The sequence below is a fragment of the Dipodomys ordii genome, unplaced genomic scaffold (genome assembly GCF_000151885.1).
Source record: "Dipodomys ordii isolate 6190 unplaced genomic scaffold, Dord_2.0 Scaffold46, whole genome shotgun sequence".
Lineage (NCBI taxonomy): Eukaryota > Metazoa > Chordata > Mammalia > Rodentia > Heteromyidae > Dipodomys > Dipodomys ordii.
In genome coordinates, this window is record NW_012267262.1 from 11,503,166 (window position 1) to 11,519,848 (window position 16,683).

Genomic DNA, 16,683 nt, shown 5'->3' on the forward strand with positions numbered 1-16,683 from the left:
TTCTGAGTGACTGGGCTTTAAGGCTTCAACATGTGAATCGAAGGGACACAGTCTAGCCCTGTAAAGGAGGTAGGGTTAATAGGGCCTGGAGGTTGGGAGAAGGCTGGTCTCAAACTTCCCTTCCCTGCCCCATCCTCACCCCACTTGCTGTCCCTAAGAGGTGCTAGATGGGCTACTGCCTAAAATCCCAACCAAGGAGGGCGCTCCCCTGCTGAAGGAAGCCCACTCGAGACCTCCCTTAGGCTACAGGTAGTTGCTTCTCTTCCCCTGCAGGGCCTTGACAGGCAGAGATCATTTTACCTGCTAAGAAGGCAAAACAAGAAACATGTTTAAAAAAAATTTAGAAAACAACCTACCAGGGTTTATACTCAAGAGAGACAGTGCTAACCCAGCAAGATGTTTTCAGAGCCAGCGACTTATGTAACATTACAAAATCATTCTCCCTGCGGAAGGAATGACACCTCTCACTTGCAGATATTCTCCCTTCTCTGTACTTTAAAGTTTGCATTCAGTGATCACACATCCACTCTGAAATTTAGGCTGTCCATGTCATCCTCTCTGGGTCTCCCCCGTGGCTTGCTCTGTCTCAATTTTAGGGACATGGCTCTAAGAAAGAGCTCCATACATGGTTCTGTTCTCAGACGCTCCTGGGATTTAGCCCTGCACTTATGTAACCGTCTTTTCTTTATTGCTGTGCTTGTAGTGTGATCATCCCTCTGTCTGGGGCTGGCTGGATCCATTGTTGGATCCCATGGCTTGGGAGGGCCAGCAACCAGGATTCAGGCTTTTGCCTTCCCTTAAATACATGATCACTTTCCAACTGGCCAGTCAATAGCAACCATCCCATCATTGACAGATGGAGAGGGAGATCGGGAGCTGAGAAATAAGAGCTTTGCTCAACATGGGCTCCCAGACCATTTTCACAGCCTGTCCTGCTCGTTGCTGACAGCAACAAGAATTTGGAACACTGCTTCCCTCTCTGTGGTTTATCTTTAAAACCCTGATATGTTTGTATCTCCTTTTCTAACTACACACACACACACACACACACACACACACGCACGCACGCACGCACGCACGCACGCGTGTCTCTCTCTATACATAAGTATATATAAGTCTATATAAGTTTATATGTCATATAATATTATATATATATGTCCCTCTCTGTATATAAAGTATATATAAATAAGTTTATATAAGTTTATGTAAATCTATAGAATATATATTATATGCAATATATTATTATATATTATATATATTATGCACTAGACACTTCTCCTTGCCAAGAGAGTAGGTCCCTCTTGGATGGAAAATCACTGCCTTAGGGTGAACCCTAAGAGAGGGCTCTGCTGGGGACTTCCCTGCCCTCTGGGCATGCTGAGGTCAGGCGTGGGAACATGAGGCAAGATAGAACTATCCAGACTCAGTGTTGCCACGCAGCAGAGGTAAGAGCCTGATTTAGGCCTGTTCATCTGTCTTGGTTTCGCTCACCAGAGACAAGGTAGCTCAGGCCCAGTAATGGATGTGATTGTTGTTTCAGCTCTGCTGTTAACTCGCCTCGGGTGTGCTTCAGTCAGCCACGCCAGCACGCCGGCCCTGGGCTCCACACCATCACCTGTAGAATGTGGGGGAGCCATTTGCTGAGCATGAAGAGTCTTTCAGCTTGAGAATGTGGCATTCAACCACAAATAAAACAGTTTAGCTTGATAAAACAGTTTAGACTGACCCATGCCCCTCTGTGAGAGTGCTAGAGCCCCATGAGGTTAGAAACAAAGAAGAAGAGAAAGGAGATAGAACAGTCTGGAGACCTCTGGAGGAAGCGCTTGAGCACGGCTGGGGACTTGCTTGCCTCCTCCAGGCTGAATCAGTGGTAGGCAAGAGCAGGAGCGGGTAGAGGATTGTGTTGGGTATGCCAAAGAGCCCAGCCTTTTGTATCACTGTGAGAGGTAGGGGTCCACACCTTCTCCACTGCTTTCTGGGTGGGTAGAGAGGGTCAGGTGAACAAGGTCTGCCACATTCGTGAGAGAGGAGCTGCACAGATTCATACTCTCCATGTTTTTTTCTCCACTAGCAAAGAAGGGGGCACATTATGACAGCAATACTATACCATTTACTGATGTTCAACCCAGTACCCATAGCATTGTTCTAGAAGCATTTTATGTGTGTGTGTGTGTGTGTGTGTGTGTGTGTGTGTGTGTGTTCTGGTCCAGGGGCTTGAACTCAGGGCCTAGATGCTGTCCTTGAGCTTTTTGTCAAAGGCTAGCACTTTACCATATGAAGCTCAACTCCACTTCTGACTATTCTTTCTTTCTTTCTTTCTTTCTTTCTTTCTTTCTTTCTTTCTTTCTTTCTTTCTTTCTTTCTTTCTTTCTTTCTTTTGTAGTTAATTAAAAAGTCTCATAGACAGGCACTGGTGGCTCATGCCTGTCATCCTAGCTATTTAGGAAGCTGAGATTTGAGCTCAGATCATGGTTCAAAGACAGCCCAGCGCTGGGAAGGTGGCTTAGTGGTAGAGTACTTCCCTTGCATACATGAGGCCCTGGGGTTGATTCCTTATACCACATAAGCAGAAAAAGCTGGAAGTGGCGCTGTGACTCAACTGGTAGAGCACTAGCCTTGAGCTGAAGAGCTGAGGGACAGCACCCAGGCCCAGAGTTCAGGCCCCACAACAGACCACAAAAAAAAAAAGACTAGGCAGGAAATCCCCTGGGATTCTTTTTCTTTTTTTTTTCTGCCAGTCCTGGGGCTTGAACTCAGAGCCTGGGCACACTGCCACTTGAGCCACAGTGCCACTTTCAGCTTTTTCTGCATATGTGGTACTAAGGACTGGAGCCCAGGGTTTCACGAATGAGCACTCTACCACTAAGCCGCATCCCCAGCCTTGAGATTCATCTCTCACCACCAGAAAACCAGAAGTTGTTTCATAAGTAGCAGTCCCAGTATTGCGCCGTCCTGGGGGCATTTTCATCACCTCGGGGTTTGGACTGTTGCTTTTGATGTCTGCCTTTGACCATGACTGTGAGCCCCAGTAAATAATTCAGGAAGAAGCTGTGCCCTTGCCCATCCTGGCTCTCCTCTTACTCTCATCCACGTGTCAAGCAAGACCCATATAGAAGTAATTCTTCACAGTAATTTTCCTGGGGAGGGGTGTCTTTGAGCTAGCAAGGTCACAGACGTCCCTGTCAGGATAGCGATCTGGGAGTCTTCTCTGGGACCTCACTCCATATGAATGCACAACAGCGTCTCTTCTTTGATTGTAGAGATTCAGATCACAGATGAGCTGTGAGTGTCTCACTGGGGTCCTAGGAGAATATCTGCTTTATACCCTCCGAGGGGGTCTGGTTTGGCATTTATGCTTTCAAAGAAGTAATTTTGGAGATCCAGCTGTGGGTTTTATTTCTCTCTTGATGTGTCTCAACATTATTCTTCTGTGTCTTGTCTTTGGCTGCTCCGTTTGGTCCTATGTGGAATGCAATCGTTAGTGTTGGCTCTGGGCAGCTCCCTGCTGAACAAGATATCATAAAGACCAACACCCTTTATCTCCAAGCTATTTCCAGAGTCTAGTAGATAAGTAGTAGTAATGATCCTGGGCTGGGATGTGGTAGAATAAACTATTAAATGAAGACTTTTATTATATTCCCACTTACAATTTTTATTTCTTAAAAAAAGTCATCATTTTTAGCACTTCAAGTTTTGGAGTGAATATGTTTGAGGACAGAGTTTGCCCATTGGGGTAAAATGTGCTTTGCTGGGGAGACAGGGCAAACACAGGACTTTGGGGGGTAGATTAGAAAAGACAATTGTCCTACAGAAGGCAACAATACTAGAACAGTTGTGGAGCGCTAGTGCTCCTTACAGCCTTCCGCTGTACTGGCCATGGCCTGGAGTCCATCATGAGGACCACAACTGCTGTGTCCTAATCCTCCAGGTGTTGATTGCAGAAGCAAGGAGGAATCCCCTCTTACCTACTATGTCCCGGGCACTGTGCTAAACTGCTGTATACATCCTGTCTCCTTCAAGCTGTAGAGCCATAAGAAGGATGTTCTCTGGGTTGTACACTTTCCTGTTAGCCCTCGTACAGAGAAGCACGGAGACCCAGGTACCACAATGGCTTGCTGAAGGCCCCACAACCAGCACAAACCAGAACAGAGAGAGATCCTGCTCTCCCTGTTAGGTTGTCCTGTTCTCCGATGGGAGACAGTCTGAGGGGCCATGGGAAGCTGTAGCAGTGGGCACCACAGGGTCAGGTCCTCAGGACCCTGAGCAGGAGGGTTTGCCTGGATATATGAGATTGCCTTGCAAGATAGAACGGAGACTCCTAGCAAACCTCTTGAGAATAAAACATAAAATGAAGGCAGACCTGAGCCAAGGAGTTCTGAGTGGGAAACTGCTCAACACTCAGTCCGCTGTGCCTGTAGCTCTGCTGTGCATGCTCCCATGTGAACTCTGTATTGCATATAATCTGTGTGTGTGTGTGTGTGTGTGTGTGTGTGTGTGTGTGTGTGTGTGTGTGTGTGTGTGGTGCCAGTACTGGGGCTTTAGTTCAGAGCCGGGTGGTATCCCTGAGATGTGTTACTTTGGGCTGGCACTCTACCCCTTGAGCCACAGCTTTACTCCCACCTTTTTGGTGTTCATTGGAAATCAGAGTCTCACAGATTTGTCTGCCCCCGAGCTCTCTTTATACTGTAGTCCTCAGATCTCAGCCTCTCAAGTAGCTAAGATTCCAGGCAGGAGCCACTGGTACCTGGCTGCACAGCATCTTAAATAAAGCTTGGGTTGTATACCACAGTGCTAGAGATTTTGCACCTCAAAGAGCGAAGAGCCCAGGCTCTGGAAATTATACAGGCTTCAGATTGCATCCCAACTTCTCCAGTCACTAGCTACGTGGCTTGAGGTCACTCATTTTGTTTTTCTTTTTGATATCTGTAACACGTGGATAGTGACCTGCACTGTCACGGAGGCAAAGCGAGGTAAAGATGGCCGGTCCAAGGAGAGGTAGGGCATAGTGCCCTTGCTGTGCGAGGCAGGAGGTGGCTGTGGTCACTGAGTCAGCAGTATGGGCTCTGAGCCTCCCTTCTGCCTTCTGCATCTCCGCAGTGCTGCAGGGCGTAGACAATTCACTGGTGGGCCTGCACAACCAGAGCTTCGCCCGGGTCATGGAGCAGCGCCTTGCCCAGCTCTTCATGATGTCTCAGCAACAGAGCCGGCGGTTTAAACGGGCCACCACCCTGGGAAGCTACACCGTGCAGGTAGGTGTGCAGTACCACTGGGGTTGCCAAGTGACTGTGGGGAGACGTGCCTCCTGGGATTACACAGATACTGTGTGTAGAGGGCCATCCATGCATCGGAGGCATTTCCTTAGCACTGTTCTGGGGTTAACGGTTGTCCCCTCCACTGTCCACAACTAGATGATTAGCGGAGGCCAGATTCCGCCCATATGCAGATCAGAAGTGAAAGGTTCTGTCGTTGGCATTTAGTCAACTTAAAAATACAACCCAACCCACCTGTCAGTGGCTCACACCTGTCAGCTGTTCAGGAGGGTGAGTTGAAGAGTACAGTTCAAAGCCAGCCTAGGAAGGAAAGTTCATGAGATTCTTATCTCCAATGAATCAACAAAAAGCCAGAAACAGAGTTGTGGCGCAAATGGTAAAACACTAGCCTTGGGCAAAAAAGCTAAGGGACAGCATATAGGCCCTGAGTTCAAACTCTCATTCACACACACACACACACACACACACACACACAAATTGATCCCTCCAAAATTTATGGCGGACCCAGGGCCAAGTAGTGATTTAGGTGGGAGATGTGGAAGGCACTGATGTTGATCTGTCCATACCTCTTACCATTTCTAAGCATGGCAACTGGCTTTCAACAGCCAGCCTTGAATCTTCCCTACTAAACTGCCCTCGGAATCCTGGAACCCACTTTGCCCCTGCTATGCTACTAGAGTGTGTGGAAATTAACTCGTGGTGGGTGTACAAATACTCCAGCTGTCTTACTTCTTAGCTAGCAGAATTCTGATCATTTCTAGAGATATGGGATTAGCTTTTTCATCACTCAGTTTACTAATTTACCCCCTTACTGGCTCTTTTCTTACCTGTGTATCACCCTTCTACCTCCTGTCAGTTTTTCATCCCTCTCAAAGAAACTGTAAACACTTACTTCTTCTCTGGATTTCCTTCTGTGGGATCCCCTCAAAGTAGTAGCCCTCTGTGGGGATGAAAGGGGGATTTCACGCTGCCCTTGATCCTGCAAAAGTGTCTAGTATATTCTCGGCAACTCACACATCTTGATTAGCATGAACTTCATGAATAAGAACCTGTCTCTCACATTGCTACACTAGCTAACAAAGCTCTGCTGAGTGTATAGCAAATTGCAGAGACCATCCTGGCCTCTGGAGGGCTGGCTGGAGCACTAGTTCAAAGTAGCCGGCCGCGCTGGGCATGGGAACGCTTCACCACTAACTGACCACATCTTTTGCAAATGCATAGTGTGGCACTTCCTCGGAGGAGACATCTTTTCATTTCCTGGAGGAAATCACAAACATTCACACAGTCTGCTGCAGATCACAGCCCCAGACAATCTGGAGAGCGACGCCCATCTTCTCTCCCTGCACTGAGTCAGTCTGGCCAATGATGGACCCTCCAGGTCTCCTGATTCACAAGTCAGGCCCTTGTCCTATTTGCTGTTGCTTTGGTTCTGAAAGTCTTTGTGGTCTGTGAAGACCTCGTCAGGAGGCAAAGGGCTGGTTAATTTTCTTTGCCAGGGTTATGACTTTGCCTTTGTGGGTGTGTTCCATCTGCGTCCTATAATTCACACTTCTCCAAATGACAGAAAGGAAGTCACTGGTGCTGAGATGGCTCTGAACAGCTGAAAGGAGAAGAAGGACGTCTTACAATCCTGATGTTACTTATAAAGCTGGAAAATGGGCTGGGAAGGTGGCTCAGTGGTAGAGTGCTCGACTTGCATGCATGAGACCCTGGGTTAGATTCCCCAGCAAAAATAAAAATAAAAATAAAAATTAATAAAAGCTGGAAAACTTAGGGTGGCTGGGAAGGTGGCTCAGTGGTAGAGTGCTTGCCTTGTATGCATGAGGTCCTGGGTTCGATTCCCCAGCACCACATGAGCAAAAAGAAAAAAAGCCGGAAGCGGCGCTGTGGCTCAAGTGGTAGAGCGCTAGCCTTGAGCTGAAGAGCAGAGGGACAGTGCCCAGGCCCAGAGTTCAGGCCCCATGACCGGACCCCCCCAAAAAAAAACTTAACATACTTGATATATCTAAAAGGGACCCGAGATGTTGCTCCCATTTTTTCCCTAAGTATTCTGTGCACCTGGCTCTATAGCTACCTAAAAACTCACAGAGAACCAAGTGATCTTGTTTCACTTTGCTTTATTTTCTTTCTATAAATACAGAAAGAGGCCACAGAGACATCTTGGTAAAAAAAAAAAAAATACCATTAGCCAGATGTGGTACACAGCTGTAAAAAGAATTACTGTTAAATTGAAACTGAGTAATGTTAGTAGATAAAGATAACTTTCCTTCATGGAGAGTTACATATCTAGAATTTAAAGGTATTTGCCTGTTTGATATATTTGAAAAATTGAGTCCCAAGAAGAAAGCATATGACAAGTTTTGGGTTTTTTTTCCCTGGGTTGTTTATTTGTTTTTGTGTTGGTGCTAGGTTTTGAACTCAGGACCTCATGCTTTCACTTAGCTTTTTTTCAGCTCCAGACTGGTATTCTACCACTTGAACAATACTTCCAGTTCTGGCCTTTTGCTAGTTAATTAAAGATAAGGGTCTCACAGACTTCCTTGCCCAGGCTGGCCTCCAGCTGGGATCCTCAGATCTCATCCTCCTGAGTAGCTAGAATTACAGGTGAGAGCCACCCACATCTGGCTAAAAAGAAAAGTGTGGGAGACGAGGAAGACCAGAACAAATACTCCAAAATGATGATAGTAATTAGCTGGATATGGAGGGACTCTTAATCATTTTTCTCTTCCTTTGTTCCTTGATGCTTAGCTATTGTTTTTTATTTTCCTATATTGAGTATATATATATATATATATATATATATATAATAGTATATATATATATATATAAATAATAGTAAAATAATTAGAAAAAGAGCTTTGGGTTTCCAAGTACTGCTTTTGTCAGAGATCTTTTCCAATGCAGATGTAAGGTTATTTTTTTTCTTTCTGGCAATTGCTGATCTTGAAAGTTAAAATCTTATTGGAGAAAAACTTAGCATGCCCTGAATTCCTGGGGAGGCCTATTTTCAAATGAGGCCAGAGCCGAGTGGAGGCTGGGAAATACTCTTCTTGCATATTTTCATTTCCAACTTCCAACTGTGCTTTCCAGATGTTCATATTTTTCAAAACATTTTTTTAAAAATCTCCCAGTCTCTCACGCTAGCCATAGCAGGCTTCCTGAGACACTGGCTGTAGGGAGGAACAGAAAGGTTGCTGTCTAGCTTATTTGCTGTGCATCCATGATAGGCCACAGCAGGCCTCAATAGAAAGCCTGCTGATGGCCCCTGGGCCTAGAGGGTTGATTCAAGATGTCCTACAAACATCTAGCCTCTCTTTTTCTGAAAGATGGTAAAGATGCAGCGGGTACCAGGACCGAAGGACCCAGCGGAGCTGACCTACTACACCCTGTACAACGGGAAGCCACTGCTGGGCACCGCGGCCGCCAAGATCCTGAGCACCATTGACTCCCAGCGGATGGCGCTGACGTTGCATCACGTGGTCCTTCTGCAAGCTGACCGTAAGGGGATGTTTCTCCATTCAGTCATTTGTCATGCTACAAATGTTTCCTGCAAGTGTCAAAGTGATTTTTCCAAACTCATATGAATGGTCCCAGAACTAAATGTGTTTCTGTTCCGGAAGGTTCTTAGAGCCATCAGTTGTGTTTTCTGTGCTGTTGGAAGCAATAGGCTTTGGGTAAGACGTATGTTTTATGGTATTCAGATGATGACCCTCTCCTCCCCCCCCTCCCCCAAGTGCTGCTCACTCTTCCCTCCCGGTGTAATTTAGTGAGCAGCTCTGAAAAGTCACTGCAACTGAGATGGTATTTGAATGACGGGAACATTGATAATTTGATTTGAGGAACCTTTAGAGCCCTGTGTGAATTGTGCTTGGTGCTGGGGGATTTACAAAAGTAGGAGAGGCCAGGTGCTGGTGCCTCATGCCTGAAATCCTAGCTACTCAGGAGGCTGAGATGTGAGAATTGTGATTCAAAGCCAGCCTGGGGCAGAAAAGTCCGTGTGACACTTATCTCCACCAGAAGTGGAGCTGTGGCTCAAAGTAGTAGGGCTCTAAGCTTGAGCAGAAATGCTCAGGGACTACCACACCCAGGCCCTGAGTTCAAGCCCTATACCAACCACCCTCCCCCATCCTCCCCCCCAAAAAAAGTGGGCGTTAATTCAGGAGTCAAGGAACACAGGGATCATCAGAACAAAACTGCTCTGAAAGTGCTTCTGGAATGAAGGAACAGAGGCAACAGAGTAAAGGTGTTAAAAGAATACTGGCCTCCCTGTGTGCCTCCCAGTGGCTGCTACTGATCTCTATTTCCTCACCCTCCCTGCTCGATGGAGTTATGTTTGTTTAGCTCCAAATCACAGGAATGGCCATGAAAAGCTGTTTGCTTTAGAGAAATGCCTTTTTCTAAAAGTGTCCAACCTCCTGGGACTCCATTTCTTCCCCATCAAATTTGGATGAGAATAGTGTGTAGGCAAAGGACTCATCACCAAGTAGGTGCTCAAAGCCTGGTGTCTTTTCCTCTCTGCCCTCTACGCAACCTCTTTCCATGGAAATAACCATTCGTTCTTTGTTACCCTGGACATGACTTTGTAAATTCAGATCAGATGGAAGTGAACTTATTGGGTTTTGATGACTTCAGTTGACCTAACTTGAAGATCGCTTTGACCGTTAAGTGATTTTATTAACATGCATAAGATGAATCTATTCTGCAACTCCTCCCGGCCTCCCCCAATTAAATAGAGGTGAGGGAATTTTACATGCTACACCAAAAAGAGAGTCACCTAAACAGTGAAACTTAGGCAAATCAGAGCACCTGCATATTTCATTCTTGCTAATTGTGTGTGTATATATTTAGGGTGTTGATTAATACACTATGCATGTTTTTGCTCCATCTAGATAGACTAGCCTAGGACGACCCCCCCCGCCCCACACACACCTAAAAAAAAGAGGCAGATGGATTTTTTTAAATAGGAGTTCTTTTTAAGCTTTAAAAAATGTTCATGGCATATGAGGTTCCCATGTAAATACTGAGTCACTAAAAGCAGTAGCAATTAAGTGTGTAATGTCAACAGAGACCCATTATCTAATGAGCTGTTTTCAGGAGTTAATAATGTGATTCATCACTGATTGATAAAAGAAACTGTGAGATGTTCTTTTGTAACTAATAGGATTCGGAGCCCAAGGGCAGCCAGATGACAGGGACATCTTGGCTAACTGAGATGAGCTGCGGTCAGAGAAGAAGTCCACTGTCTCTTCAGGCAAACCTTCACCTTATGGCGCTTACTAGGGATGATCTTTATAATCCAGATCTAAACCCTTGGCATAGAGGGTCTAGGGGCCTGCAGAGTTCAGCAGGATCAGGAGGATTAAGTCATGTCAGCCATTCTTACAAGAGACTGAGATAGACCGACAGACAGACAGACAGACAGATAGATAGTGTGTATGTATATATATATGTATATAATGTGTGTACACATATATATATATATATATTTATATATCATTGGACCAGAACCTAGAACTAGCACAGAAGTGATACTTCTCTTTCTAACTTGGTACTCTGGCCCATCTGGAAACCTGTATGCCATGGGGATATAGCAGTTTATCTATGCATTCCTTCAACTTTTTAATCAAACGTGTACTATATGCTCCACCCTACTAAAGGCCCTGGGAATACAAGTAAAGAGAGAGAACCCCCGCCCTCCTGGAGGGTACCTTCTAATGGAATGCCTAACGGTCCTGTCAGATGACTGGGAGCCTTGCTTCTCCACGTGTAGCCTGTAGGCTGATTACATGCTTATCACCTGCGAGCTTGTTAAATGAACAGCAGGATCTCTGGGTTTGCACCCAAACACACAGACTCAGAACCCACAGCTGAAGAACCCCAGTGCTTGGTGTGTCCATTAATGTTTGAGAGGCACAGCTTTAGGGGGAAAAAAATTAAGCAGGGCAGGGGTGGGGTATTGCCAGGGAGCAAAAGAGGCTGGTGTTCTTATTTCCTGTACAGGGAACATGGAAGGCATGACAGAGGGGCACAATTTGTTCAGAGCTCTTGAAGGCTGAGAAGGAAGGAATCATGTGGATTCCTAGTTGAAGAGCACTTTGGATGGAAGGATCAGCCAGTGCAAAGGCCCTGTGGCAGGAGACTCTCTGCCTATCTGAAAAGTAATAGGAGGCCAGTAAGACCAGAGCAGAGTGAGGTCCTGGCAAAGCAGTAGCAAATAAAGCCAAAGAAGAAACTGAGAATGTCAATTCATGGATCACTGGGGGAATCTTATAGAAATTGAAAACACTCTGGCTCTTTCTTAGAATGGATGGAAGCCTCAAGGTTTTTTATAATGTAAATCTGAAACGTAAAGACTCACACTCTGGTGACTACTATAAATATAATTTTTTTGTATGTGTGCCAGCACTGGGACTTGAATTCTCACTTGGCTTTTTCACTCAAGACTGATGTTCTACCGCTTGAGCCATGCCTCCATAATCAGTTTTTGTTGCTTAATTGGAGAAAAGAGTCTCATGGGCTTTTCTATCTGGTCCAGCCTTGAACTGAGATACTCATATCTCAGTGTCCTGAGTGAATAGGACTATAGGTATGCACAACTAGCACCAATCAGGGTCTCATATTTTTGCCTGTGATTCTCTTAACACCTCCCAAAGAGCTGGGATGATAGATGCTTATTGCCAGGCTTGGCTTATTGGCTGAGATGAGTTCTTCTTCATGTTTTGCCTGAGCTGGCTTCAAACCATGATCCTCCCCACCTCTGCCTCCTATGCAGCTTGTATTATAGATGTGAGCTGCCATACCAGGTATGCGGCACACATTTCTCATCCCCAAGTGAGAACATCTTCTCTACTCTTCTTTTTGACCTTTGTGTGTCCTTGATGAAGAAAATGGATATGGATCTGTCATCTTCTTCCTCTTACCAAATAGTTGGAGGTCGCATTTATTGAGTACCTGCTAGGGATGACACCAAAACACCACAAAGTGGTGCCCCATTTTACCAATGAGGAAACAAGCCCCTAAGAGTTTGCATAACTTGTCCAAGGTGGACAGAGGCTTCTGACCTCTTGGCCTTCATCCCTCCCTCCTGATGACTTGGGATTGAGGGGACCCTGTCAGGCTCACGTGGCTCTTCCAGTGCCCTTGGTCACGTGTGTCCGGCTGGCTCTTTCCCACAGCTGTGGTAAAGAACCCGCCTAACAATCTATGGATCATCGCTGCGGTGCTGGCGCCGATCGCTGTGGTGACGGTCATCATCATCATCATCACGGCCGTGCTCTGCAGGAAGAACAAGAACGACTTCAAGCCGGACACCATGATCAACCTGCCTCAGAGGGCAAAGGTAGGTGGGGCAGTGGGACGAGGCGGGGGCTCAGCCCCCAGAGGCCCTACCCTCCCCCTCTATCTCTCTGCTCCCCTCTCCTCCCCTCTCCACCTCTCCCCTCCCCTCCTCTTCTTCTCCTCTCCTCTCCTCTTCCCTCCTCTCCTCTCCTTATTTCTCCCCCCCCCTCTCTGTTTCTCTGTCTCTCTCCTCTCTCTGGTCTGAGACTGGGACTCAAACTTGGTACCCGACGTTTTGCTCATTGACTAGCACTCCACCAGCTGAGCCACGCCTGCACTCCCATCTGCCTGCCCTCTATGGGCTTCCAAGGACACGGGAACCCACGCCTCTTAGCTGCTCACTCTCCCCAACTAGTGTTTCCATGAAGTTTGCTTTTTGCACCTCTAATCCTCTCAGCATCCCTTTTGAGGAAGCACCAGTCATTATCTCACAGGTGAGGAAACCAAGGCACAGGAAACCTAGAGCTAAAAAGATCCGAGAGGCCCTTCAACATGTCAGTAGGCTCCATCCTTCTACCCATGAAAAGTCACACCTGTGCGATCACGTGGGAAGTAGCAGACGTGGAGGTGAAGTGGGTCTCCATTTGTGTCTGCCACATGCCTGTGCCAGAATCCTAGCCCCATCCCTCCCTGTGATGGCATGAAGCGATAGCTCTGTAGAAAGTGAGTTGGCTGTGAGGATGGAGCCTCCTTGCATGAGATTAGCGCCCTTCTGAAAGAAAGCCAAGAGAAGTGCTCGCCTCTTCCATCTCGTGAGGACACAGGCAATGAACAATCTGAAGCATGGCAGCCGGCCCTCAACAGAGCCCAACCACTTTGGTCTTGAATGACCCTGCTTCCAAAACCATGAGAAATAAATGTTACTTCAAAGGCCCCCCATGGATGGTATTTTGTTCTAGCAATGCAAATTGACTAAGACAAGATTTTGTTTTGGCCTCTAATATAAGGCTCCTTTGCTTCCCTGTTCTGCTGGCTGGAATGATTGCCATGGTAGACCAGCTGCCAGGCCAGGCCAGTGGTGAAGCCCACAGCCTGGCTGGGGTCCTATCTTCTCTCTGTCACCTGCATACCTCTGCCCTGGAGGCTGGTATCTGGCAGGGCCGTGGACAGAGGACATTTTGATGGCTAATTTTCCAGGCACGTAACTGCCTTTGTGATAGTCCCCGAGGGAATTATCTCAACTGTAAGACTTGGTGTTTAAATAATGCCTTACAATCTGCTGGCCCTTCTGGGCCTGTCACCTCGTTTGTTCATCACGCCAGCCTGGTGAGATAGGTCACAGTCAGGGCAGGTTTTATTATCCTCAGTGAACAGCCCGAACCCAAGAGGGAAAGGAAGATGTCAGGATTTGTCCAGAGTATAATACAACAAACAACAGGAGGGTGAGGGAGCCCCACGTGGAAAGCTTTGTACTCTTTCTGTGTGGTACCACCCACCAGACCCTGGAGATCTACCAGGCTGCTCTTCTTCTGTCTCAGGACCTCTGACTTCTGCCTACCTGGGTAGCAAGTGGCCCCTGCCCTACTTCTTGTCCAATGTAGTGCATGTCAGTTATAAAGCTGGTTCTGTGGGGATGGGGGTATCCACAGAACTCCCTTCCTTCTAAACAATCACTCCTCACCAGCGCAAAAGAAATCAAAGGACTCTCATTGCGGACTAAACTGATAACACCTGTTGTGATGCAGTGGCTTGATTAGACTGACTACAGAGGACCCACCCCCCCAAAAAAATGTGTATTCTGCTTCTGATATCCCCCAAGGCCTCTGCCTTTCCCATGCAGCAGGAGGCTGGGAGGAAGGGGCCACTGGAAATTGCCAGAATGCAAAAATGCACACTGCTCCAGAGTACAGTGTCGCATTTCCTAGCTTGGCTACCACGTGTGAAGCTTGCCACCATGACAAGTCATTACCAGCATGGCAGGGTCAGTCCAAGAACATCAAACATGCCGTGTTGACGTTAGAAGTGGCAGTCTTTGAGTCACAGATTCAACCAAAGCCTTATTCATCGGCAGAATGAAGCAGCACATCTTCTGGCTGGCACGCTCTCTGGGGCCAGCAGGGGGGGCGTGTTTATACTTTTCCCCAGCTCCTATTGTATGCCTACCCCGTGCATTGTGCTTTCTGGAGTACATGGCCAGGGTTGGAAATCAAACCAATTTAATGTCCATGAGTTGTGTGGCGCTGCTGCGGGTCTCCCCCTCCGGGAGGCTGTGTGACACATTTTGATTTCCACCACCCTTTTGTCCCGGGAAGCCAGCAGCTTGGAACTGCCATTGTGCTGCTGCAGTCCTCCTGGTCCAAGCCAGGGACACTGCGGTGTGTCGGAGAGAGGAGCGAGCCAGCTGCAAGGCTCTTTACCACCAGGTGTGAGCAGAATTCAGTGAATGCAAAGGGATGAAGCAGAATAAAAGAGTTAGCGAGGCGGATGGCACCAGGGATGGCGCTGTGTCTTTAGAATGCATGCTGCAGGGTCAGAGGAAATCCCGGGGACTCAGGCTGAGCCCCAGTGACAAACATAACATGCTAAGCAGAGGTAAGTGTGGGAGTCTAGGGGGCTGAGGCCAGAGTATCGAGCCTGTCCCTCATCCATGGAGACAAGACTCTAGGCATACGCTGTGGTATTGTCATCTGCCAGGTTTCCTTCCACAGGCTGAATGCTGAGAGAATAACAACAGCAGTGGGCTGGGTGCCTTGGCTTCAGTTACCTCGTGTCCTCCCACTTTGCTTCTCTTTACTCTTTGTCCATGCATCTGTAGTCCTTCCCTTCATTCAGATAAAGAGAACATGGCTGGAACTGGTGTCCTTTGGGAAAAGTAGTTATAGCCCTGCAATGGTGGGCGTGTTCTGTCTGGGACCAATCCTTCACTCCCTATGCACAACCAGCAATTTCCTCTCTTTCACATACTTATCTGTATGACTTCAGGAAAGTTAGGAGACCTCTTTTGTGCCTCAGCTTTCCCATCGGTAAAATGGGCGTGTTATCACTGTTCCTGGATAGGCTCCTGGAAGGATTGATTACAAGTTAATATATGTAAATTGCTTTGGGTTGTACCTGGTATATAATAAATACCAAATACAAGTTATCTTTCATTATTGCATGGTGTTTGGTTGTTTCTTAGACGGTCTTGATAATGTGTCTGTCTTTGGAATTATTGGAGATCATTGTTTTGATTTGGAAATTTTGTAAAACCCATTCAAACAATTTTAGGCAGGTCTTTCACAGCTTTGTATGACTGGGGTTATAATTACTCTTGTATCACTGATGTTTTTCTAACAAACAATAGGTGATTTTCAAGTTGAAGTTTGGGAGACCAGTTGCTTTGGGAGTCAGAAAAATGGAGGAATTAGTTTTCAGTTTTTACCACCTGGTTGTATGATCTTGAGCAAATCACAACCTCTCTGAGCGTTGGTATTCTTATTATAAAATGAAGACATGTTTGTCCTACTTACCCTATGAGTTTGCTGTGAGGACAAAACTAGGTCGGTGTCAGTATGCTATAAGTACTAACATAGTGTGTGTGTGTGTGTGTGTGTGTGTGTGTGTGTGTTGGTACTGAGACTTGAACACAGGCCCTCATACTCTCTTTTTGGCTTTTTCCACTTGAGGCTGATACTCTACCAATTGAGACACAGCTCCACTTCTGGCTTTTTGGTGGTTAATTGGAGATGAGTCTCCCAAATTTTTCTGCCTGGGCTGACTTTGAACTTTGATCCTCAGCTTTCACTCTCCTGAGTAGCTAGGATTACAGGCGTGAGCCACCAGCGTCCAGCACAGTGGCCACTTTTTCAGCTGTTGTTCCTAATGTCTGTCTTTTCACACACTCCCAATTGACCCAGTCATCTGACGTATGCAGCCAGTAACCTCAAGAAAGTGTGAAGAAGGGCAAGAGATCAAATGTAGAGAGGGTGAAACACGTGGGGAGCTGGGATCAGAGCTAGCTTATCCCACTCACTAGATTTAGGGAGTCACAGCTGTTGGAGGCTTCCACCCTCCCAGCCAGCTGGGAATCTCAGCACAGGAACAAGGCCAAGTAAAGTATAAGGCACCCAACCAAGATGGCGACTGCTGCGGGGAA

At 46.8% G+C, this 16,683-nt stretch overlaps 1 protein-coding gene across 1 annotated transcript in view; it reads left to right on the forward strand.

The window, feature by feature from the left end:
• Window positions 1–16,683, forward strand: part of Kiaa1549l (KIAA1549-like ortholog) — a 240,521-nt gene that overhangs the window by 155,418 nt on the left and 68,420 nt on the right. Inside the window, exons 9-11 of the mRNA XM_013019589.1 lie at window positions 5,098–5,249; window positions 8,597–8,768; window positions 12,446–12,609. Of these exons, the coding sequence (XP_012875043.1) occupies window positions 5,098–5,249; window positions 8,597–8,768; window positions 12,446–12,609 (488 nt within the window). The remainder of the gene's footprint in view (window positions 1–5,097; window positions 5,250–8,596; window positions 8,769–12,445; window positions 12,610–16,683) is intronic.